Source organism: Ursus americanus, chromosome 9, assembly GCF_024610735.1.
Source record: "Ursus americanus isolate L20-20 chromosome 9, mUrsAme1.1.p, whole genome shotgun sequence".
Taxonomy (NCBI): domain Eukaryota; kingdom Metazoa; phylum Chordata; class Mammalia; order Carnivora; family Ursidae; genus Ursus; species Ursus americanus.
In genome coordinates, this window is record NC_142135.1 from 20,426,016 (window position 1) to 20,453,285 (window position 27,270).

A 27,270-nucleotide genomic window follows, 5' to 3' on the forward strand; every position below is an offset into this window, starting at 1 on the left:
GAACAGCAGAGGTGGAGAACAGACCCTACCCAAATCCAAGATTTATTATAAAGCTTCAGTAATGAAGGCAGAGTGGTATTGGTGAAAGAATAGACAAATAGATCAATACAACAGAATGGTGAGCCCAGAAATAGAACTACATAAATATAATTGATCATTAACAAAGAGGCAAGGGCAATACAATGGAGAAAAGGTAGTCTATTCAACAAATGGTGCTGGAACAACTGAGCATCCACGTGCAAAAAAAAAAAAAAAAAAAAAAAAAAAAAAAAAAACCCTAGACTTCAACTTTACATCCTTCACAAAAATTAACTCAAAATGGACCATAGACCTAAATATAAAATTCAAAATCATAAAATGCCTAGAAGATAATAGAATAGCTATATGGTCTTGTGTTTGCCCATAGCTTTTTAGGTAGGACACACTAAAGGCATGATCCATGTGAGCAGTAATTGATAAGCTAGATTTCATTAAAAATTTCTGTGCAATACACTGTCAGTAGGATGAAAACACGCCACCATCTGGGAAAAAATATTTGTGAAAGAATTTTCTAATAAAATGCAGTTATTCAAAATATACAAAGAACTGTTAAAATTCAACAATAAGAAAACAACCCAATCAAAAAATGGACCAAAGATGTGAATAGACACCTTAGTAAAGCAGATATACAGATGGCAAATAAGCATATGAAAGGATGTTCCACATTATGCCATCAGAGAAGTAAAAATTAAAACAAGATACCACTATGTATCCATTAGAATGGGCAAAATTTTGAACTGGTAACACCAAATGCTGGTGAGAATATGGAGAAACAGGAACTCTGATTCATTGTTCATGGAAATGCAAAATGGTACAGCTAGTGTGGAAGACTGTTGGGCAATTTCTTACAAAACTGAAAATACTCTTGTGTTATTCAGCGATCACCATTTTGGTGTTTTCCCAAAAGAGTTGGAAACTTCTGTCCACACCGAAACCTCCACATGGATGTTTCTAGCAGCTTTATTAATACTTGCCAAAATTTGGAAGGAAGCAATATGTCCTTTAGAATGTAAATGGATTTTTAAAAACTAAGGTACCATAAAAACCCTGGAGAACACAGGCAGTAATTTCTCCAATATCAACCATAGTAGCATTTTCTAGATATGTCTCCTAAAGCAAAGGAAACAAAAGCAAAATTAAGCTATTGGAACTCTATCAAAATGAAAAGATTTTGCACAGCAAAGGAAACCATCAACAAAACAAAAATGAAGTCTAATGAGTGGGAGAAGATATTTGCAAATGATATACTCTCACAACTCAACACACACACGCAGTTAAAAAATGTGTAGAGGACCTGAATAGACATTTTTTCAATGATCTACAGATGGCCCACAGACACATGAAAAGATGCTCAACATCACTCATCATTAGGGCAATGCAAATCAAAACCATGATGAGATATTACCTTACACCTGTCAGAATGGCTAAAATCAGACAAGAAATAACAAGGGTGTGGAGAAAAAGGAACCATCATGCAACATTGATGGGAATGTAAATTTGTACAGTCACTGTGGAAAACATTATGGAAGTTCCTCAAAAAATTGCAAATAGAAATGCCATATCCTATAATTCCACTATTGCATTTTTATCCAAAGAGAACTAAATGTTTATTACAGCATTATTTGTAATAGCTAAGATCTAAGATATGGAAGCAACCTAAGTGTTCCATAGGTAAATGGATAAGGAAGGTTTGTGTGTGTGTGTGTGTGTGTGTGTGTGTCTATGTACACACACAGTGGAATATTATGCACCACATCCTCCATATACATATGTGTGTATATATATGTATATGTGTGTATGTAAATATATATGTGTATGTGTGTGTGTGTATATATATCTACACACATATATATACATGTATGTATATATGGCGGACTATTATGTAGCCATAAAAAAGGATGAGCTCATTCCACTTGAGAAAACGTGAGAACATGGATAGACCTAGAGGGTATTATGCTAAGGGAAATAAGTCAGACTGAGAAAGACAAATACCTATGATTTCACTTATAAGTGGAATCTAAAAAAAAAAAAAGAATAAACCAAAAAACAGAATTATACCTATAAATACGGATACCAAACTGATGGTTGCCAGAGGGAGGGGGGGAAATGGGTGAAGGGGAGAGGGAGATACAGGCTTCCAGTTATGGAATGAGTAAGTCACAGGGATAAAAGGCACAGCAAAAGGAATATAGTCAATGATATTATAATAGCAATGTATCAGGACAGAGCTACCCTTGTGGTGAGCACAGCATAATGTATAAACTTGTCTAATCACTATGTTGTACACCTGAAACTAATGTAACGTATCAACTATACCGAAAAAAATTAAAAAATAATTAACTGTGGTACATGCAGGCAATGGAGTATGATTCAGCACTAAAAAGAAATGAGCTATCAAGCCATGAAAAGACGTGGAGGAAACTTAAATACATATCACTAAGGGAAAGAAGCCAATCCGAAAAGGCTCCATACTGTGTAATTCTAACTGTATGGCATTCTGGAAAAGGCAAAATTATGCAGACAGTAAAAATATCAGTGGTTGTCAGGGGTTAGGAAGGAAGGAGGGATGAATTGCCTGAGCATAGAGGATTTTTACAGCAGTGAAATTACTCTTTATGATACTATAATAGTGGATACCTGTCATATGCATTTGTCCAAATCATTAGAATGTGCAACACTAAGTGTGAACCCTACTGTAAACCATGAAGTTCGGGTAATAATGATGCGTCAGTGTAGATTCATCACTTGTAAGAAATGTACCTCTCTGGTGGGGGATGTTGATAATGAGGGAGACTATGCATGTGTGAGGCAGAAGTACATAAATCTCTGTACCTCCCGCTGAATGTTGCTGTGACCCTAGAACATTAAAAATATTTTTTTAAGCTATGGAAAAGCATAAGGCGAAAAATGATTCTGTCATCTTCTAGAATTTATATATCCTATCATCAAGAAATCAGTCCAGACGATGGAGATTTACTGTGTTCGCTTTATAGTTCATTCATTAAAGAGTAGTTATTTTCTGTCTAGGTAGCTGTATAAATGAGTTAAGTTACAGAGATATATTAAGGAAACAGTATAAACTTGAACATCATTGACTTATCGACAAGATCTAAAGCCAACAGGACTTGAAATTACCACAAGAGGGAATATAGAGAGTAGTAGTGGTACCAGGGCCAAACCCGAAAGCATCCTGTTTAGAGTCTCCAGAGGCAGAGAACTGGCACCAAAGAGGAGTAGCTAATGAGGAAGAAATAAAATCACCAGAGTGAGGTATATGGAAGCCAGGAGAAGAAAGAACTTCAAGAACAAGGTGTGTCTTCTTGTGTCAGATGCCATATGATGGGAGCTGTGCTATTGGAAGAAGTGATCCCAGAATTAGCCACCATGATGCTTCAGCACGGCTGTGGCAAGAGTATGTTGGGTGAAGAGTAGGGAGGGAAGCCCAGCTAGAGTGACAGCCCACGGTGCTGAAACAGATTACCTCAGACAGTTCTTCCAAAATGTGTTTCTGTGAAGAGAACAGAGAAATGAGACACTACCTGGAGGCAGAAATAGGGACCAGGAGGTTAGGGTTTTCAAAATAAATAGTGGCAAAAAACTAGAAACAACATAGACATCTACTAAGAGGGGAATGAGTAAAATACTAGCTTTTCAGTGGAATACAACTATTTGTGTGCAGATATATGGACATACATTCTTTCGTATGGATGAGATACATCATGATAATTTTGAAGATGTGGAGACATACAAGATGACAAACAATGTGGGTATCCATTTCCTCATTCAACTGAACGTCATTTGCAAATTAGTAAAGAAAGATGAACGTAAGATGGGAGTAACAAGGAGAACAGAAGGGGAGACATCAGTAGCTTTGCAGGTAAAATCTCAGAGAGGGTCTAGACTTGGGGATGGGAGTGAGAAACAGTATCTAATATAGGGGGCAAGTAAAGAAATATTAAACAGTCTTTGCCTTGCCCTCTCCTGTAGGAACAATGGCCAGATGATTATGCTTCAGGCAAAAAAAGTCTGTTTCTTAAAAGTATTTTTTTTTAAGTGTCTAGATTGAATTTGAGCATATTCGATGTATCAGCTCCCTGGAGTGAGGTCATCTTCACTGTGGCATTTGGGGAACCTTCTGAGTAATGGGCCACTCAGGCAACAAGCCCAGTGCAAATACACAGAAATCCAAGTCTAGTCTCCATTGCCTAATTGTTTTTAATAGACAAATCTATTAACCCAGATATTTAACTTACAGGTAAAATTAAATATGCACATCGAGAACATTTGAGAAATACCAACCCTCCTCTTAAAAACTTTAATTAGTATCCTCAAAGCAATTCAAAATAATATTGTATCCACTGAAAATAAAAATTCCCACATGCTTTGAGAAAGGAACACATCAGAGAACAAGATGGCCCTTGGACATTAAAATGCGATTTTGAAAAATAAATTTTAAAATTTAGTAGAGGATTTGACAGATGAAATTGAGAAAAATCTCCCACCGTGCAGAAGAGGGGTTAGCAAACTTTTTCTGTACAGAGCCAGATAGTAAATATTTTTAGTGTTGCAAGCTGTTTGGTCTTGGTCACAATCCTTCATGCCAGCTCTGTAGCATAAAAGCAAGTAGGCATGGTTGTGCCCCAGTAAAACTTTATGAACACTGACGTTTGAGTTGCACATGATTTTTACACATTATAAAATACTGTTCTTTGGATTTTTTTTTAGCCTTTTAAAATATAAACACCATTATTAATTAGCTTACATATATATATATATAAAAATAAAGAATATGCAGTGGGCTGTATTTGGTCCTTGGAGCCATGGTTTACTGACCTCTAATTTAGAAGAAAGGTATGGATGACGTGGCGGGAAAAGCAAACTAAATTGTGGCATGAGTTTATGCAATTGATGGAATAGAAGAAAAATTCTATTTGATTTTTGTCTTGGGAAACTTCTTTGAGATTCTGAGCAGATGTGACATTGGACAGCTGAGAATGTGATACAAGAAAAATAGTGGAAATCAGAGTAACTGGCCCAGCATTTGAACAGTATTTTTACACAGTCACAGTATAGTAAAAGCTACTTATTGATATATATATATATTTGAGAGCACATACATGTGGGGCAGGGAGGGACAGATGGAGAGAGAGAGAGAGAGAACCTTAACTAGGCTCCGTGCCTAGCTTATAACCCAACATAGGGCTCAATCTCATGATCCTGAGATTAGAACCTGAGCTGAAACCAAGAGCCGCTCAGGCACCCCAACTGCTTATTGATTTTTTAACTTCAAATCAGTGCACATAACATAGATCCGATAGAGATGTAGGAGAGAAAATATATGCTGTTATCCTTGACAATATAAAAATAATGCTGCAGATGACAGAGGTGGGGCATGGAAGGAGATGGATGATTACAAAAGAGGAATCCTTATTTGGAAAGTCATACAGATTTAAATATATTACTTAAGATTGGAAAAACAACCAATTAGGAATGGAAACCAATAATCCTAACAGCAAGCCAAGGGAAAGAGAAGAGGAAGCTCGCATGCATGTGCTAACTCCTGATCGTTCTCTTAAGAATATCCAAAGATAATTAATCCTCTAAGTCTGATCAATTAAAGAGAGTGAGAAGAGAAACCATTATGAGATTGCCCTTGGAGAATGCAACTCAGGTTGGAGAAGGGAGATATTTGAGTTCGCTCATATGTGCATGCTACTTTGAAGAAATAACAGCTTCCAGTGGGAACACATGGGACAGGGGACTAGTGTTTTTCACTATACACCCTTTTGTTTAAATTATTTTTTTAAACCATGTGCATGCTTTCTTTGTTAGCAAGAAGATGATTATGGATGGACAGGATGATTATAGAAGCATAAAAATTACTTAAATTATTAAATAAGGATATAGAATTTTTTTGTTTCAAGGGGCAGGTGGCCATAAAGACATGTGCAGGGACATGGATTTTAGGAAAACAGTTTATAAAAAATGTAATTGCGTTAATGAGATAAATCCTAGGTTAAGATTTTCTTTAATTGTATAAAAGTCCGTATTTCAAAAGTAAATGTAGGGGCACCTGAGTGGCTCATCAGTTAAGCATCTGCCTTTGGCTCAGGTCAAGATCTTAGGGGTCCTGGTTGTCAGGCTCCCTGCTTAGTGGGGAGTCTCCTCCTCCCTCTTCCTCTGCCGCTCCCCCTGCTCCAGTGTTCACATGCTCTCTCTCTCTGTCTCAAATTCATAAAACTATTTTAAAATGTATAAGAAAAATTTGCTTTTTCTGCTGTCTGATACTTCATCTCCCCTCCATTTTATTTTCTTATTAAACATATGTAGTAAGATTTTCCAAGTTCTATCAATTATAGATTGTCAGACTGTTTTACAAATTGACGAGTTTATCTGAACCAGAATTTGGTCCTGTATTAGCTTGGGTTGCCATGAAAAAATACATAAACTGGAGGTCTTAACAGAAATTTATTTTCTCAAAGTTTTGGAGGCTGGAATCTCAAGATCAGGGTGCCAACAAGGTCAAATTCTGGTGTGCACTCTTTTCCTGGCTTACAGATAGCTGCCTTCTTGCCATGTGCTCACGTGGTGGAGAGAGAGAGAGACCCCCTTTATGACCTCATTTAACCTTAATTACTTTCATAAAGGCCCTATCCCCAAATAGAGTCACATGGGGGGTTAGGGCTTCAACATACGTATTTTGGGGGTTATGAACTTTCAGTGTATAACAACTCCCATTGAATTGTTATTTGGCTGAATTGAATATAGGGACACATTATTTTGCCACCAGAAAGTCACTGAAATGGGAGAGTAGCTGTCCTTCATATGGGTTTAACTTTTTAAAATGCAAACATGCTAATATTGGAAGCCTTGGACAGACTGACTCCCACCCTCACAGTCTAGAGTTGTTAGGCTCTCCAAACCCCAGGGTCTCCACCGTGACCTGTTAAATACAACTAAAACATTTTCTTAGTGCCTTTGTTTTCTCTGTGTGCCAAAAGTATGGTAGCCCCAACCTCCCAAGATACATCTGCCCTCTATTTTCTATAAAATAATCCAAAGCAACTGCTCAGCCTTTTGATTTTCATTGTACCTTAACAACAACTTTGTAAGATGGACTGAGAAGTTGTTTCTGCTCACATTTTGTTGGTGATGTAATTGAAAGACTCTGGTTAGTTCTGCCTTTCTGTGTAGAACAGAAAATGTGCTGCCTCCCATCATGAAGAGAGTGGAAAGAGCACTGGTCTAAGGGACAGGTGACTGGTGGTGATCTCAGCTCCACCCTGAGCATGCCCGGGTTAGGACAAAGGTAGGGTTGTTTTTGACAGATTTATCTCAGTTGATTCAGTCAAGGTAGGAAACCAGCATGAGGAACTTCAGTAAGATAGCTTGTCTTTTTTTTTTCCCCATGGCCCTCAAGCCAGAGTGATATCACGAGCCTCATTTTTTTCTTGCACGTTCATCAAGCTAGAGTGATGTCACGGTGTAAGCATGGACCTTGGAATTATTGCAGACCTGGACTGAATGCAGCTTTGAAATTCACTAGCAGAGTGACCTTGCATGAGTTACTTCAACTGCCTATGCCTGTTCCTCTGACAACTGAAAGTAATAACTGCATTGTAGGTTGTGGGGATGATTAAAGATGATTTATCTAAGTGCTTAGAACAATTCTTCCTCTATGCTGTGTTATGAAATTGGATCTAATGCTCTGTCTGGAATGGCATTAATAAGTTCTTCTGCCATGTTTCCAAACCTGCAGTGGTCAGACTTGACCAGGCATGTTCTCATAATAATTTCAGAGGAACAAGCAAAAGTGCACAAGCCCAAAAGGCCTCTTGAGAACTCCCCTCAGACCTGGCTCATCATCACCTCTGCCTTGTTCTTCTGGTCAAAGCAGATCACAGGGCTCCCTTTCCCTCTCTCCCCATCCCGTAGAGTCAAGACAGGGAGAAATAGACTGTGCCTGAGGGACCTCCAGCTGTATTCAGAGAATCATTTTGTACTTGGGACATTTTTGTTATCGGTCTCCCACACTGTTATTCCAAAGGAATTGTCATAGAACTATGAAATGATCAGAACCATTTTCTGGTTCATATTTGTTTTCATTTTTGCTGTAGCGTGTTTTCACTCATCCAGCGTTCACCCAGGGGTTTGCGCAGACCGTGTGTCTTTGTACTGTGCCGCACAGTACCTCCCATAAGGTGTGCTTATTGGGCAGATGAGTAATGGGCTTTCCTGCTGTGCCCAAATGGAGCAGACACAAATTGTAGTGTGATCCTCTCCCTCCATATTTCTCTTGACCAGCACAATGATCCGGGCTTACAGGAGGAGCAGGCCTTGATAAACAGAGCCATTCAGAATGCCACAGACATCGTGTTTCTGTTGCCTGCCGATGCATGTGTTTACTCCCTCCTTGAGGTTTTAATGTGAGACACTTTTATGCCCAGCAGCATGCGTTTGGAAGCCAGCAGATCCTCACCAGCATGACATGCAGGCATCCGCCACAGCCCGTGAGTAGGAGTCCAGTCCATGCATCCGGATGGTGCACCTTTATAGTTTCTTCCGGGGCCTGGTGAGTCCAGGCTGTATCTTTGGCATGGGATTGGGACACTTTGTGCATGACTGTCCCTGAAGACAGGGAAGAGCTGATTCTGAGTCTCAGAGAAACCAATGGCATGACCTATCATGCGAGAACACAAGGTGATATTTGTGTAGTTGCAGCCAAGTGGGTTCGAGTAACGGGACCATCCCTTTGACTCTCCTAGGTTGGTGTCTTTACCTCTCCATACTTCTTTTTTCCTATATTTTCTCATTTCTTGTTCCTATGCTTGCCTTTTTACCAGTCCCTTTGAATACTCCCCCTTTCCTTCAGCTGTCTGTCTTTGAGTTCACTAATCTTAACACCACCTCCCAGGGCCTGCAACTCAGCTCGAGGCAGCTGGACTGCAAAGACCACCTGTGTCTGCTGTAATACACTGCTCTTCCCTAGATCAGGCTTGACAATCCAGCAGGAGAGCCCATCGCTGACATTCAAAAGCTAGGAAGATCTACTTTCCTGAACACATAGTATGTGGCAGGCACTCTTGAAGTGCTCTGGATAAACCATTTCTTTTTTTTTTTTTTTTTTTTATTAATAATGATTTTTTATTATATTATGTTAGTCACCATACAGTACATCCCCGGTTTTCGATGTAAGGCTCGATGATTCATTAGTTGTGTACAACACCCAGTGCACCATGTAATATGTGCCCTCCTTACTACCCATCACCGGTCTATCCCATTCCCCCACCCCCCTCCCCTCTGTAGCCCTCAGTTTGTTTCTCATAGTCCATAGTCTCTCATGTTTCATTCCCCCTTCTGATTACCCCCCCTTTCTTTATCCCTTTCTAATCTCCACAAGTGACAAGATACATTTTATCTTCAGGGTGCTGAGGGACATGTTTAGAAAGGTTCGGTGACCTACCCAAGGTCACAGTGCTAGTGAATGCCAGAGCCAGCTTTCAGTCTAGGTCTGCATGATTCCAAATGCCAAGCTTGCTTCATTACATCACTCTCTGTGTCAATTGGTAAAGAAAAATCGAGGATCAGAAATGTGAGCTGTCTTGCTAAGAATTATAGTGCTAGGATGTCTCTGCATATTTGGCTCAGTATAAGAGAAATCTAATTGGAGAAAAGGCTGTTGTAGTTCTAACCTGGGAATGTCAAGAGCACAGCTGGAACTTGAATCATCTTTCTGACACTCAAGGATATAGGAGCTGTGATATATGATGACGGACCAGACAGTTCTTCATTCGTTCAACAAATAATTATTGAGTGCCTGCTATGTGCCAGGTACTGTTCTAAAGTTTGGGACTCTTCACGGAGTAAGAAAGATACCTGCCTTTGTGGAGATGGCAGGCCAGAGGGAAGAGACAGATGAGGATGATAATAGACAAAATAAGTGAACTGTATAGTATGGTAGAGGGTACTTGCTCTCGAGAAGAAAACACTGAAGCAAGGTAATGAGCATCAGAAGTGTCAGAGGGAGAAGGGTTGCATTTTTAAATAAGGAGATCAGGGTAGGATTTACCGAGGAGGAAGAACTTGAGCAAAGGTGTGGGAGAAGTGAGGGAATTAGCATTGTCGGTGTCTGGGAGAGGAGCCTCTCAGGCTAGATAGGACGTGGGTATAGTTGGCCTTCGTGAGCAAGAGCAAGAAGGCTGAGGTAGAAGGAGCAGTAAGGACTAGGGGAAGGTAGTAATGCTGGACATCAGAGACACTGGGTCACCAGACTGCTTGAGGCCTTGTAAGCCATTTCAAAGATTTAAAGTAAGAGAAAAACAGACTGACCCATTAGGTGCATTAGGTTTCCAGATGAAGTAGTCTAGGTGGGGCGTGGTAGCGTTTTTGATCAGGATTATAGCAACGTTGGTGATGAAAAGAGATTGGAGTCTGGATGTGTTTAAAGGTAGACACCCTCAGGTTTTGCCAATAGCTTAGATGTGGAATACAAGAGAAAGAGAAGAGTCTATGATGAATTTAAGATTGGCGGCTTCAGCAGCTCAAAGTATAGAGTTTACCTTAGATGAGGTGAGAAAGACTGTTTTGAGGGGAAGGATAGAAGGTCAGTTTTGGACATGTTGAATTTGAAATGTTTACTAGATCTTCAAATGGAACTGTGAAATCCTCAGTTGTATATGATTCTTTAGTTTGGGGAGAAGACTGGGCTGGAGATACAATTTGGGATTTATCAACAAATACTCCGGTTAAAGAAAAAAATAAAGCATGAGACCCAATGAAGAGCACCAGTACAACGTGTAAAATGGAAATCAGTGCACTGGGTGGTGAGGAGCTTTGTCTTGCATTGCTTCTAAGGCAGGACTCAGAATCCATGAGAAAGAGGATAGAAGTCTGACTTTGGCTTCAATACAAAAAATACCATTTTAAGCTCTTAGAGCTTATTAGCAATGGAATAGCCCATTTCATGGGATACATTTTTTGATGCTACAAATTTTCAGGGAGAATCTTGAACCTAGATCATTGTTTTTCCAAATTTTATACAGCTCAAAAAGAGAAGAATAATAATTATTTTCCATTAGGGGGTTAACGTTGGTCTTTATCCAGGTAGTTCACACACTCACATACCTTGACGTATTTGTCATCGTCCTGGCTTACCACTATTTTAGATGTCGTAAGGTGGATTCGAGTCTTGCCTTAGGTTTAAACTGGAACCTACTGACTGTTTAGAGTCCTCTAAAATTTGAGTTTCTGTGAGACTGTGGTTCTGAGCATTTAGGAATAAAAAAGGCCATCACTAAAATTCCAGATGATGCATTGAAACCTGCAAACTAAAGTTGAAGTTCTTAAAAATTTACTTTCAGGAAAAGAGAACCCCCTACTTTGACAGAAGTTCCTTTGAAGAAGACTCATGATTGTAGATTTCCTCTAAGTTCAGTGTAAGCCAATGATGTGACTTAAAAAAAAAACAAAAAAACGGGAGGAAGGGAGGTTTGGGTTTCAAGAATACATTTCTTTTTGTAGTCCATCCATTCAAGATCCTGCCTTTGAAAGTCAATACTAACAAGCTATAGCGGCCTGTGGAGGAGACTAGAAATTTAAAGGTCTAAAACAGATGCCATGTGAAGAATAGTTGAAGAAACTCATAATGCCACACTGTTTACTTGGAAAAATTCCTGAAGTTGCTTACCCATTATTGCTACACTGCATAGAAGAGATGAACGCCGCAACTGAGGAAGCATGGAGAGCCCTGGTCATGTTAAAGCAATGCTTAAAGACAGAAGAATGTAAAATAGCACTACATATATGTATCTTCCACTCATCTAAGAGGAGATTTTACTTTTATCTGTAAACTTTCTACCAGTGAGATGTCTTCTCTTTGAGAGGCATGAAGTTTAAGAGCTTCATTCATCCTATTTTTGTTTAAACCCAAGAATGATCAAGTAGAACTCATAAGCTACCCTGGGAACAGACTAAGACAGGAGAGATAATCATTAAAATTTTCTAACCACCTCCTCAACTCCTGAAATAGTTAAGGTGGCAGAAGAGGGCATTGTTACTACTTGAAAATCAATGAGTTCAAAGCCAAAGATTCTATGAACTAGCCCATCCTTCCATTTGGGGGAGGAGGGGTGTTAGCGAATAAGCTTCAAAAGCTGTTAAAGGAGACATGAATGCATGTTTGTCCTTCTCCTCCTCCACTCTCCTCATCCTCCCCCCCAAGTCTTGAGTAAGATTACGCAATGGTTCAACCAATGGAAGAGAAGACTGTGAGCTAACGGGAAATACATTGCAGGATGGTAAGGGAAAGCTTGCAAACACCTGCATATAATGAGAGGCTGCAAATGTGTTTGCCACTTTCTGATATTTGGGCACAAAGCTCACTTTGACCTGCCAGTGGAATAAATGATCTCTGAGTTCCCTGCTTTTCCCCAGTCAGCCCACTGGGCCTCGTGTAAGCTTACCTAGTTGAGTTGATAAAGGCACTGGGAGCTTAGAATTGCAGTGTTCTCTTATAAATCAAAACCTAGTAAATTAAAGAGATTTTATATTGCAAAACAAATAAGGAATAATTGACAAGATAAAATTTAACTTGAAAAATTTTTTGTAATATGTTCGTTCACTATCAAACTTCTTTAAAGCATTTAGTTATTTTATAACTTGGAAAAGCTCCAAGTTCACCTCAAAGAACTCAAAACTTAAGAGTTCTCTCCGTTTAAATACAAATCAAAAATTACTATAAAACATGGCTGAAAATGTGGAATTAGGGTAAGGAATCATTTGGGGGAGAAAAAAAAAAAAACAAGCTTTCCCTCAGGGATGTGTCTTCCACATCAAGGGAGGTCTCCTTGTAAAACAGACCCTGAAAGCTTCCGTGGTGCCTTTCCAGCTTGTCTGGAGAAAGGCCGGGCCCAGTTCAGAGAGGAAATGCCTGGGATTCTGTTCGGTGTCACAAAGCATGGGGTTAAGATAACAAACTGCCTCTGGCTTCTTTCAGGGCAACAAACTCAAACTGTCTCCAGGGTTGTAAATCCAGAGAATGGTTTGGTAGACCTGAGCCAGGAGAAGGGGAACTGGGGCAAATATTTTTTAATGTTTGCCTGCGGGCAGGGTGGGTTTTTGTTTTTTGTTGTTGTTTTTTACTAGTTTACTATTACTGATAAATATGAAATACTGCTTGTTTTGTGAACTGTTTCGGGTTTGGCTCCCACTGGGGGTGGGTGGGGGAAACAGAGCGTATCAGAAAATTTTTAGCTGGAGTTGTGTGTAAAGAGAGCTGTGGGGAGAGCAGAGGAAGGGAGGGTGGTTGAAATAACACTGTGGAGCTTCTGAGTTTGACAGCTCTGCCCCTCCCAGTGGGACAATGATGCGTGGATTGACTTGAGTTTAGCATAGGCTCCTTGTTGTTCCAAACTGCACATGGAGGTGTAAGTTCTTTAAAAGGATCAGGTTATGGCCCTCACTCCCCCAATTAGGCTGCTGTCGGAGATGGGGGGAGATGGGGCAGTCGTGAGAGGAGAAGTGACTGAGGTTCACCTGCGTGCTACACAAAGAGCAGTTCAGGCGGAAAAAATAAAGTTGGCTCTGAGAATCCATAAGCAGCCACAGACTGGGGCAAGTGGAGTCAGTATGGCTCTTAACAATTAATGTGTAGCGAACTAATAACGATTTCATAATAAAGCCAAGGCTAAGAATCAGCTACTGAATGGGGCCAGTACTTTTATCACTCTCTGATTAAGAAGAGACAAGCAGTGCTTAATGATAGGACTCTTTATCCCTCCCCATTTTATTTATGCCAGTTTACATGGGGGCAGATCCCTGTAGGTTCCTGCAGTCTGAAAAATCTATGCCTACAGCTTTGAGTTAATTGCTGTCCAAGCAAGTGATACCGAATTACGCTTAGCAAGAGTATACTCTGAAGGCAAGGCAAGGCACCTTCTTGAGTATTGGCCTCGGAACACCCGAATTTATGACGAAGGGAAAATCTGTAACAAAAGCATATTTGATGGGCTGACGAGGGTGCCCCTCGAGTTGACTTGGCACGTATGGGTTGATCTCTACCTGAAGCCCGGTTGAGGGGGCTTGACTTGGTGCTGAGTGAGGGTCCTCTGTTTCCTAGGAGATGAACACTTAAAGATGATCTTCCAGGAAGTTTAGTATATTGATATACAAGCAACTTCATCCTCTTGTCTTTGCCTTCCTAATTTACAGCCATCTATGACTGGTTTATAGGAGTTTTCAAAAGATGTGATTAGCTTTACTTGCAGGAAGCTTGTAAAGGGTTTCAGGGTAATGATGTGTCAGCTGTGAACTCATTCAGCTAATGTGAAGAAAAGTTTTTAGAGCAGGAAGGAGCCAGATTCAGTGGTGCTGACTTGTGAAACACGACGGTGAGTGCATTTCTAGCTAGAAGAGCCAAAATTCTAGTCTCCTAATCATGTAAAGGAAAGGAGGTAATGATGAGCAAAAAGGAAGAAACTGAACAACACAACATTCACTCATTTGCACCATCCACACCCGAGGTCCTCCTCGCTCATCAAAATTAGGAAAGATTTGATATGGTTGCATACAGAGTTTACAGGGGACGTGGCTGGCAGCCTGTGACTCAGGGATTTGAGGTGGAAGGAGGAGGCTGACACATTCGACTAGGAGCCACATGAGCACAACAGGGTGGGTGGAGAGCAGCAAAGGGCTACACATGAAATTCCCTGCTGGGTTCATTTCATTAATACGTGGACTTATTCATTGTGGCTCTGTGGCACCTCTTAAATGCAAAGCATTCTGGGACCACAGTTACAATAGATCCGTCCTTACCAGCATGTAACTTAGTGTTCCAATTGTGACTAGGGTTGAAGAATAAATTATCCTGGACTTAGTGGTGAAAGACAACAATTTTTGATGCTCGTGGATTACATTCAGTGGAATTCACTCGGGACAGCAGGGTTGGCTTGTCTCTGCATCATGGTGTCTAGGAGCCTCGGTTGGAAGATTCAAAGACTGGTGGCTGGAATCATCTGCAACTTGTTTACTCATTTGTCTGAGGGTTGGGGGTGGCTGTCAGCTGAAACATCAGTTGGGGAATGGGCCAAAATTTCTGCATTTGTGTCTTCATGTGGTCTGAGTTTCCTCACAGCATGTGGTTGGGTTCCAAAGCTGAGTGCCAAAGAGTATGAGCCAGGCAGAAGCTGTTTCTTCATGACCTTGCCTTGGAAGTCACATAGATAACATCGATCCCGCTGTGCTCCATTGGCCAGGACCATCACAGACCTTGCCGAAATTCGAGGAGAGGGAACATCAACCCCAAATATCAGTGTAGGAATGTCAATCACAGTGAATGAAAAGCAGATATATATATATGAATGTGTATATATGTATATGTATAAAATTATCTGTCACAGTAAGAGTGAAAAACATTATCACAGCATGAAGAAAAAATATTGTTTGTGATGGTTCTGTAAGTTATGTCCCAAAGAATCCTACAACTGGAAATTTACTAATAAAGCAAAGAAACACCTGAGCAGTGTTTCACACATGTGAATTGTGCATGTCACTTATTATCCTGTTACCAGCTGTATTACTGTTCTCTTCATTTTTTTTAATTGACCAACTGTTTTTAAACTCACATTTGTTTTAAAAGCAAACTAGACATTACTACTGGAAATTTTATTTTTTACCATAATTTATTTGCCATAAAACAAAAGTAACCTTAAATGTAATCAAAATAAAATCAAACAGTTGTTGTTAGGTATGTTGCTTTCCGATGAAGATTGTGAGGCTGGAGCAAGCCCTCCTTGTCAAAAATGTTAGCAGGTGTTTGAAAGATATTAAATCACAGTCCTTCAAAATTGAGGCTCTCCCCTGGCCTTAATCTGAAAGATGGAAAGAGAAATAAAAGCAAATGATCCCTAGTGAGAAGGTCAGTGATATTTAAGGCCAGGTCTGTGTGGTGCCTAACATCCTTTAAAGAGTTTTTGATATCATAATCCTATTCTGTTGAGAAATACTGATCCGGAATGAAAAAAAAAATTATAAGTAGCTAAGCTTTCATCTTGCATCGTCCAAGTTGCTGGGATCCGTGAGGAAGACCAGCATCTGGCACAGAGCTGATGCATGTTAATGAATGAATGAATTTGTAACCTGCCATCTGTCAAAGGCTGGGTCCCCTTCACCTCTGTTTTATTTTGTTACATAAACCCCTCCCTGAAAGATCTAGAAAGCAGTAAAAGGCCTTGATGGGTTGGCTTCTCCATCAGGTGTAGCCACCCCGCTTCCTTTTTACCATTCTCCACGTGCTGTCGAAATTGACTTTTTGCTTCCCCACTGTGGCATAATTCCTAGACTTTAAGGGACCACCCCCAGGCCAACTTGCACTCTTTAGTATGTAGGTATCTAAATCCAATAACGTGTGTTCCAAAAATAATTATTAGCACCCACCAGGGCTAATGTTGCACTAGACGCTTAGAGGTCTCAGAGGGTAATGAGAAATGGACACTTTCTTGGAGTACAGAGAAAGGCCACTGGGGGGCAGCTATCCAACCCCTAAAATTTAATTAATTGCTTAGCAATAGCATTGTCTTGTTGAAGTATTTGTCAGAAAACACTACTTCCTGGGGACTTTTTTTCCAGTAGAGATGATCACATGAGAATAAGTATAGTTTTCAGGGTCTTTTCCACCTGAATCTTTTCTTCTGGTTTTCACGGGTATGGAGAAAGGTCTGTAGAGGTTAGGAGGAAAACAGCCAGAGACTTATCTTCAGGAATTCCAGCCTGCAGCCTTGCCACACACGCTAGGACTTCTAACAATAGTGCCTTTCTAGACATGGGGCTGGCATTAACAGACCTTTTCCTGCTTGCTTCATAGTCGGCTACGGTGAAGCTGTCAAAACCAGTGGCTCTGTGGACTCAGCAGGATGTCTGCAAGTGGTTGAAGAAACATTGTCCGAATCAGTATCAGATCTACAGTGAGTCATTCAAACAGCATGACATTACTGGTAAAGTATGCGGCATCCAAACTATTTTATTCCCTCTTCCTCTCCCCACCACGGTGGCCTTTCCCATACCCTTACAATGAAATGCATCTCCCTGCTGAAGTTTTCTGGCGTGGATTTACTTTAAAAGGGGGGATGGATTCCAGATCCATGCAAGCTATGCTACTTAATAAGCCTAAACAGAGAAGCATGGATTCCAAGTATCCAGGACAAGTATGTGGGAATCAGGGTAAGGGGTTGGGGGAACTCTAGAGAAAATGAGTGTGTACCAATCCTAGAGAAAAGAAAGGAAGGAAGTCTTTCAAATTAGCTGGGTTACAGGATCAGGATTAGATGTTCTAAGTAGGAAAGATTTCAAAATATGAAAATTCTGAAGTGAGCATGATAATACTAACTTCTCCTAAGATGAATACCTTCAACACAAAAATGAGGATTCCATTCAGATGCAAGGGGCTTTGAGTATTATATGTGGAGGTCAAGAAGCACTTGGAAGCAGAAACTATGACAGTATAATGAACTGCAAATGCCCTTAGGATCATGTCTCTCCATTGGAGAACAGGGTAGGCGAGAAGGAGCGGATGGCGCCACCTGGGGAGCCCATCAGAGTCAGGAGATCTTCTCCAGACCTCCCCCGCCCCCCTCCCCCTTCACAAGCGCCATGTGAACGACCGGACTGAACAACGTGCTCTGTACAGCAGCGCTGTGCTCCAGAGGGAACCCATGTTGAGAAGTCCTGATTCGAGTCCAGAGTCTTCCCTTTTTCTAGGAGAAAACTATTCCTCTAGTGGGAAAGTGACTTGTGCTTGAGTAGCCCAGCTCTGTGGATGCCAAGCCTCTTCCCCAACTGGGTGGTTTCCCAAGTGTGTTCCTCGGAGCCCTTGGGTACACTAAAGATTGCCAAAGGGACAGGGGTGTGCTTTGGGTTGAGATGGGTGTGTCAAGTAAAGCAGCTCCCTATATGTCTGTTTGACATATTCAAATTGTACAAAAAACTTCATTTGGAAAAAAGGGTTGTAATACAAAAGAACGGGGAGCTAGGTTATCCTAGATTCCTGCTGACCAAATCCTACATGTTTTAAAAATGTAAGGAACACAAGTGTAGCTCGAGATGAATTAACAGGGAATGAAGTCCTCCTAACTTAAGTATTAAAATTGTCCTTAATGCACTTTGCTTCCCCCACCACAAACTGGAATAATGGCTTTTTAGATGAAATTCCTAAAGTTGTGAAGGCAGTGTCAGAACTTTGTTTAGATTCCAAGTGTCTAACTTTTTTTCTTAGTCCCTCCCTTAAGAATATGAGGAAATCCCATACAGGGTCAGTTATTCCAGCCCTAAAAGCAATCAGTCAGTCAGTCACCATTTGGCTGATCATGGTCGCCTTCATCTGATAATGTGTGCTTAATGTTTCTTAATGCTTGTGTGATAGAATTATGGCAAAGGCTTTTTCGTGATCTTACTTGAAAGTAGTGTTATCTTTTATTATGGGCAGGAATTGTGAGATGCCCTTGAGGGCAGGGTAGGCATTTATTTATACTGGTTTGTAGAGGATGAGGTCTCATGCTTCCTGGCTTGGAGTCCATGGTATACCGCTTCCGAAGGCTTTCTGCCAAGTGACGTGAAGGAAGAGGGCGTGGGCCTGAGATAACAGGTTTTGAACAGCTATCCTATTGCTTTTGGTGGCCCATTTGGTCTCCAGGCAACACCACTGATTCAGGTCAATCACAAATTTCTTGGAATCTTGGGCAAGCTGCTTAAGCTAGATGAATTACTCAACCTCACTCTTCATCTCCAAAATAAAGATAATAATTACCTATCTCCAGGAGTTGTTGTGAAGATTAAAATGAAATAATATTAAGTGACCCTTTAAGTTAGCCATTTATTGGCCCCTTCTACCTGTCAGCATTTTGCTATTATTCTTGTCAAGACTCATCTGGAGGTGTCTAAAAACATATTATTCATTCTAAGGGCAGCCAGTTTTCAGGCAAGAAAAGAAATCAGAAAAGTATTGGGGGCTTAGGGAACAGAGGAGGATTTCACATGAACATTTGGCCTACATCTTTTTGACCTTCCACTGAGACCTTAGAAAACCACTCTGTTCCCCTGTTCTCTGGCCCTTGCCTCTCCAAGAGTGAAAGTGAAATTCCCAGGTGGTTACAAGTGGCCAGAGAATAGGACTTCAGTCAGCCTGCAGTTACCAGCCCCAGGATGCTGGAAACTGGGGCGGGGGCTCGCCGTGCCCTTAGAGGCTAGGCTGTGAAAAACAGGGCAAAGAGGTTTGTGAAAAATTAAGACCTGCAGTGACAAAGCCCGCTTCACCAGCCCTGATAAACAGTGGAGTGCTGAGGGTGGTGACAAGGGCCAGGCTAAAGCCCAGAGCTTCAACTTTGCTGTGTGATTTCATGCCCTTCAGCTTGATCTGCAGAAAGGAGATGGTACCTGCTGCCTAGTGTTACTGTGAGAGTAGTCCGTGGTCCTAGGAAGCATGCATTGAATGTGAGCTGCTGCCGATCTCCTAAGTGCTGTTCTGATCTCTATGAAAACAAACACCACATATAAACAGTATTGAATTCATCTATCTTTATTATTCTGAAAATTGGGAAATGAGCACCCAGGTGGAGTGGAGTGGGGCAGGGGGGTGTCTGGGCTGGTAGATATCCTGTGTTTACCTGCAAGGCTGCAACAGAGATGTTCATGTGTCTCTTCCTTATGCTTAGATTCTCTTGAGTGTTGTTGTCCATTTATTTTTTTCAATGCGTGGATCTCCGATTCGTGTTCATCAAGCAAGTGTGTTTGTTATGCCAGTGTAACCTATAAACAATCCCTTTATTTAGAGGCAGATGATACAGTGATGACAAATAAAAAGGACGTATATTAAGTGGAAAGAAGAAGGGAAATAGGGCTTTCACAGACCTGGGTCGGATCCTCCCTGCTTATCCTCCACTTCCAACCTTTGACAAGTAATAGCTGTATAACATTACACAAGTTAGTTTTTCATGGGTGAAATGAGAATAATTATTTTAAAGGGTGTTGTTGGGAGAATTAAATGGAAGGATGCCCATGAAGGGCCTAGCTTAATGCCTGATACATAGTAGACATTTATGCATTTAGCAAGTATTTATGGAGCATCTACCCTATACCGGGTTTGGGAATACAGCAATAAATAAGACGGTCAGCGATCTGTGCAGGGAAAATCTGTGCTTCCGTGAGAAACTATGCATCGTCAATGGCACACCATTTGGGGCTGTCTAATTCCATAGCGCTGTTTTTACAGCTCAGTAGGTTGTAGGTAACTTAAAGCAATACAAAATAATCCTGGTGTAGATGTGTAAATTCTGTCCCATGGAGGTTCAGTTGGCTTTGCTAGCCACTGCGGAAAAGGTGAGGTTTGCCTGACATTTTTACATCGATGTTACTCTCCCTGATCTGTGGGCGTGTGCTCTTTGGATTCTCCTTTGTAGTATTTTTCTCCTGGTTGTTACATCTTACTGGTTTCTTCACTAACAAGTTAAAAAAAAAATCTTAAACGTGTTCATTTTTGTATTTGATGAGAGTCCTGATTTTAACCTTTTTTGAAAATCACCCTGTTTTAACTTCAGTAGTTTAAATTTTTTTTTTTTTAATGTTTTGGCCAGCAAGTCCGCTCTAGTAACATTTTGATGCCTTTGTTTGAAGGACTAAAATTCTACACAAACATTCCCCCCATTTTCTCCAAAGTCTGAGAAACGTTAAGATATGTTACCATATACAAGCATTCAAAACCTTTTGCAAGTTTCCTATTGGAATTTCTGAGAATTTCATTGTGTCCAGACGGCACCTGCTATTTTGTGGCAGATGTGTTTAATCAGAAGAGAAGCTACTGGTGTTACCTCCCCGCAGAAGGGCTCTTAAAAGGCATAAGATGGTTAGAACACCTGAGAGGCATTAGGATAGATAGATTTAAATCATCAGATTACGCTTGAAGGAAAGAAATTTGTCTATTTTCCTGTGCTTGCAAGATTCTCTTCAGCTTTCTGAGGCCGGCTTGGAATGTTGATGAGGAAGCTCTACTGGGGCCAGGTGTAAGCTCACAGGCAACTTTCAGATTCTCTTTCATGCACATTTAAGAATATTTTCAGGTTGGAGGCAGTTTCAGCCCCTGGCTGTGCCTTGTGTTGTTTCCGTGGCTGCTAAAGTGAGTTTACCTCCTTCGGCATCAAGTTCTCCATCTGGAAAGGGTTCTTTCCCCTGCCAACTTGAAAGACTTATTTTTATGGGTGAAGCACTCAGAGTTCCCCAGAATATAAAATATTTTTAAAAGCCATTTTGAATGTGGAAAAGGTTTCCACGTAGTTTGCTTTGTGGCACAGCAATGGGAATTCTTCAGATGTCCAGAAGTCTGCAGGAATAAATAGTTATCATACGAATATCCCCTGCAAATGGTCAGTATTGATTTGTAGTATTTCCCACTGGTCTCCTGAAAAATAAATGAATATATTTCTGGTTCTTTTTGTGCTTCAACCCCCCCCCCCACCTCTTTCCCCTTTTCAAAATATTCTGCTGAGATGTAGCACCCTGAAATTTGGCAGTTCTGTTTATGTTATTGAATAAAAGGGAAACCTCTCTCTTTTGGACCTTTGGATTGTAGGATCTGTGTGTTTGCTAACATTATTCCCTTCAGTGCTGATCTCTGAGCTGTTCCACCCCTTTACCCTTCTGCTATTGTCTTCCATGTCTTTATTATGTTACCCATAGAGACCAGTGGGGTATGTAGTTAACAAGTTACCAGAAGAAGTGGAATAGCTCGTTACTTTATGTGATCTACTGTGAGTATGCTACTTATTAGAATCCAGTGTAGCCAAATAAAGCTGGGCATACGTAACGATCACAGCACTGCGTTTGTGCCTTTTCTTGTCATTATTGGTTTCCCTCTGGATGTTGGTTTCCTTTTCTATGTCTTTGTGTTTTGTTACATTTCTCTTTTGTATGAACTGCTCTACATTTTTTATTAAACCTCTAGCAGCCTAGATGTGCACAGTAAAGTTTCTGACATCATCAGGGCCTGTTTCCCATAAGTTAATTTTCCAACAATAGAATTTGTTGTTTTTAACCCCTTTTGATGGAAAGCTTACTAACATCACCTTGACACTCCTCAGCTTTCTTAAACCAGGGGTGCTGAATTTGATCATCTTTGATAATTCAGGATAATAGACTTCTAAATGTTGGAAAGGGCTTTCAGTGTCATCCCAGGTTTTATGAGGTCAATAAAAAGAATACCCCTTTGAATGAAAAGAGTAAATGGAGACCAGAATGTCAGCTTCATTTCTAATAAAGCTTTTTGGAGAATGTCATTTAGGTCTGCAGACAAACTGGTTTGCTACCCATGGTGAGCCCTATTATAGGACTTTTCACATTGATAGGTGAAAATGTAATTATTAGGAAGTTCTGCTGAGGTTTAACTAAAACCCACCCGTAGGTCCTGTTTGGGTTCCTAGGTTAGAAACCTTTGCTGAGAAAAGCCCTTGATGGCTGCTGCCCCCAAGACAGATTGTTGCTGCTGGACCCCAGTGGAGCCCTGGCATAGCCCCCCCATCCTTTCCTTCAGCCCAGCAGACTGTTGTTTGGAGACCTCAAAAAGTCTGCTGCCAAGTTCCTTCATCTTTAATAGATGTCCTCCTTCTGCTACACTGAGAAGGTATAGACTATCTGATGGGATTTCCCTGAATATTTTTCCCCTCCACCCCATCTTCATCTGCTGCTTCCTCTTCTTCCAGAAGACATGCCTCTGTTCTCTTCTGCAAATAACCTTTTCTGCCTCTGCTTGAACCAGTCATCCCCTGTTACACCTGGGTACTCGCTCCCTGTTACAGCCATCCTCTCCTCTTCAATCTGGCTATACCGGCTCCCTCCTTTTTCTCTAAAGAGTCCCATTCTAGCCCCTTGACCAGTCCCTTTCTCTGAATTGTTAAATCATAGTTAATTCATGTATTTGAAAAAATTTATATAGCCACTATCACATGCCAAACAGAACACTACGCCCAAAACCTTCAGGACACACACTCTTTTCAAGTTCCTGAGAATAATCCGCCGTGATACACTGCACATAAGGGTATAAATAAATCCAAGAAATTTCAAAACACTGAGGTCTTACAGGACATATTCTCTGACCACAACAGCATGAGATTAGAAATCATTAACAAGATATCCAGAAAATCCCAAACGTTTAGAAACTTAACACACAACCGAGAACCACATGGGTGAAGAAAAAAAAATCACAACAGAAATGAGAAAATGTTTTGAACGGAATAATAATAGCAACATGAATATTCCAAACATTGGTGGTGTGCAGCTACAGTACAACTGAGAGGAAAATTGTTTCACTAAATGCCTTTATTAAAAGAAGACTCGAGATCAGTAAATTAAATGTTTACCTTAAGACATTAGAAAAGAACACATAATCTGAAAGTAAGAGCTGAAATTGATGAGATAAACATACAAGCAATAAAGAAAACTAATGAAGTTGATTCTTTGAAGAGATAACAAAATTGGTAAACATCTACCTAGACCGAACCAGGAAAATAGACAATGTCAGGAAAGAAAGTTGGGGGTATCATTAAATTTTCTATGTACACTAAAAAATAATAAAATAGTATGAATGAGTTATGACAATATACTTAGGTGAAATGGACAAATTCCTTAAAAATCTTAATTTAGCACCAACTCAAAGCTAGAAAATTTAAATAGCCACATATCTCCTAATAAATTTTAAATTAGAACTACACACACACACACACACACACACACACACACAACCTAAGCCCTGAAGGCTTTTATAATAAATTGAAGTAATCAATAACTGAACCTATGCAGGTTCTTTCAGAAAAGAGGGAAAGGAGAACACTTCCAAACCATAAGGTCAGAATAACCATAACATTAAAACCTGACAAAGATACTACAAGAATGGTATACTATAGACCATTATCCTTCATCAACCTTGACAAAATACAAACAAATTGAATCTAGCAATAGACAAAAATGATACTATATCATGATCATGTGTGCATAGGAATTCAAGGTTAAGTTTTTGAAAATTCAGCTTGATTCACTACATTAATAGAATAAATGCAGAAAGTCATATGATCATCTCCCTAGATGCAGAAAGCTTAGGATTTCAGCTCTGATAGGTGCAGAGCATGACGTCATCACTGCAATCTTTACAACAGGAATAAGCTGGACAAAATAAAAATGATTTTGCTGGGACCCATCCAAAAACTGATTTCACGAGGCAGATCATCACCCTGAAATCTAGAAGAGTAGGTGTGTCCAATAACAATGGACGGAAGAATAGGACACTTTACAGGGAAGATAAAAGCATGGACAATAAGTGCGTGAAAAGACGCTAAGCAACGTTAAGTCACCCAGAAAATGCAAGTAAAACCACAGTGAGATACCACTTCATACTCCGTAAAATGGCTAAAATTCAAATGACTGGCAGTCCTCAGGGTTGCTGAATGTGCGCGGCAATGAGATCTCTCATATGTTGTTATTGGGCGCAGTGGTGCCACCCGATTCAGAAACTGAAGTTTTTATGTGGTTAATCACACAACTATTCAATGATACTGCAGTTCTACTCTGGGGTATTTACACAAGAGAATTGGAAACATATATTCATAAAAATTCCAGTCTGGTAATATTCGAAGGAGCGTTAAAATTCTAAACAATCCTCAGGTCCCTCCAGAGTAGCGTGGCTGAACAGATGGTGCTGAATTCACACCAGGAGCGCTACTCGACAATGGAAAGGAACCGGTGCTGTATTCACACCAAGAGTGCTACTCGACAATGGAAAGGAACCGGTGCTGTATTCACACCAAGAGTGCTACTCGACAATGGAGAGGAACCGACTCCTGGTGCATGTAACATGAAAGGACCTCGCATTGTGCTCAGTGACAGAAGTCAGACACAAAGAGTACCTATGGTGTGACTCCATCATATGAAATTCTAAAACACAAAATTGGCAGTGATGGCAGTCCAGTCAGGGGTTGCTTGGGTTGGAGTGTGGAGGGGAGATGGTAAAAAGAAGCAAAGGAACTTTCTTTGATTATGAAAATGCTTTATATCTTTGTCAGAAGTTCTCTACTTGGCACCTCAGATGTGTGAAATGTGTTGTATGTAAATTATATCTCAGAGTTGGTTTGGGGAGACTTGTGTGCTTTCCAAATTTTCTAAAATGGCAAAGTGTTTTTAAAAGGAAAAAATGAAAATGTCATCCTGTGTCTTTCCATATGGGCTGTAGGATCATTTCTATTAAAGATGTTGAAGAGGGGCACCTGGGTAGCGTGGTTAAGCGGCCGACTCTTGGTTTTGGCTCAGGTCATGATCTCAGGGTCGTGAGATGGAGCCTGAGTTGGGCTCTGGGCTCAGTGTGGAGTCTGCTTGAGATTCTCCCTCTCCCTCTTCTCCACCCATACGCACATGCTCTCTCTCTCTCACTCTCTCTCTCAAATAATTTTTTAAAAAGTGATGGATAGGAGATAGGTTTTATATTCATCTATATTATAAATATATAGGTATAAATATATAACAATCTAATATAGCATAACATAAATATAAGGAAATGTATATGTTATACTTAAAGAAATTGAGTTTGAAAATCCACTTTATGCATTTTTCACTGAAAGGATAATCTGAAGAGAGCAGAACATTCTTATAAAGAAAGGTATGGTTTTACCAACTGGTGGAAGATGACAGCTGACAAAAGAGCAGCTCTTGCCTGACTGCAATTCTGCTTGTCTGAGCTGTGCTCATGCAGCCAAGGCTTTTGGGTTTCACAGATGAGTTCAATTTCAGAAGATATTTTTGCAGTAGCATCTAGTGGCCACCTTCGTATTTTACTCATTCATACTTTTAAATTAAAAATTACCCTCGCCACACTTTATAAACCAAAGGAATTTTAACACCCAAAATCTCATGTAAAAATACTATAAATATTACATTAAGAAAAACATGTCTCCCATTTTCATCACAGAACAGTGCCACTTTGTTGGCTTTTGTAAAGAAACTACTGCTCTTAAGGGGACATTGATATTCTAAATATAGCATTTATTTAATATTCTACTTGAAAAAATAAGAGTGGGGTTTGTCACAAATGAACTATTTGTTTCATCCATCAAAGAACTAGAGGATTTTCTTTTTTTAACCAATTGCCTAGACTTAAATAACTAAGACTACTCTTACGGGGGGAGGATTTTACTTGCTACCTGATTCCGTTTTTCATTCGGTGATCTCCCCCTCTCCCCCAGCCCCTCACTATTATAGGTTCTGTAGTTTGGGAAATGAAACGTGAAAGGTTTGACCAGGTTCTCACAGCCAGGGAAAGCAGGGCTGGGGTCAGGAGCTAGCTTTCTGCACCCTTATCCAGTACTCCCCTCGCCTGCCAGATATCCTGCTCCTTCTCCCAGCCAGCACCTGTTAACAGACCCAAGCCAAAGGCTTCTGAGACCTGAGAAATGCCAGTGCCAGCCAGGTGTTCTTATCAAAGTTGTAACTTACAGGACCTTCCTGCTTTAGAAAACCCCTGACAGTTTTAATCATACTTGCTGTGTCTTAGAGGCTTTCTATCTGCATGGGGCTTCTCTTGCAAGCCGTTACAGATAGGAGGAAGCGCGGTTCAGAGCGTACTGGATGAGTCCGGGTCAGTACAGTTGCTGAGTACTTCACATCAGCAGGACCTACCACACAGGCTGTTGGCAGGTGAGAGGAGGGAACACCTAGAAAATACTTAAAATGGTGCCTGACACATGGCAGGGGCTCAGTAACCGTTACCTATCACTATCACATTACTATGGGAGAACAGGAGACTGTTCTTAGGGAAGTCCAGCAGGTTGCCTCACAGATAGAAGTGGGAGGCCAAAAATGGGCAAGATACACCCTTTTATTTTTTTTAAAACACACCCTTCTAGCTTATTTTCTCAGTCCAAATTCCAGAAGCACAATGAAGGTTTTATAGCCACAAACTCAATTTCATTCTTTCTTTTAACCAGATCCATCTTTTCTTCCTTTTCTCCCTCTTAATTCAACCTTTCTAGTCCCCTATGAGACTGTCACATTTTACTCAATATGACCAAAAGTCCAGCTTCCTTTGCTGCTTACTCTGAACACTGAGCTTTTTGCTCTGTCACAGAAATGAAGTTGATGAAACATGATTTGTTTGAATAAATCTGTTTGCTTTTTAGCTTCTGTGTCTGTTTCATTCCTTTTTTTATTGATAAC

At 40.5% G+C, this 27,270-nt stretch overlaps 1 protein-coding gene across 2 annotated transcripts in view; it reads left to right on the top strand.

Moving 5' to 3' along the window:
* SAMD12 (sterile alpha motif domain containing 12) overlaps positions 1–27,270 on the top strand; it is a 373,866-nt gene that overhangs the window by 141,805 nt on the left and 204,791 nt on the right. The window contains exon 3 of one of the 2 annotated variants that reach the window (XM_045805754.2): positions 16,898–17,027. In XM_045805754.2, coding sequence (XP_045661710.1) covers positions 16,898–17,027 — 130 coding nt within the window. The remainder of the gene's footprint in view (positions 1–16,897; positions 17,028–27,270) is intronic. The other variant, XM_087864660.1, reaches the window with a different exon arrangement.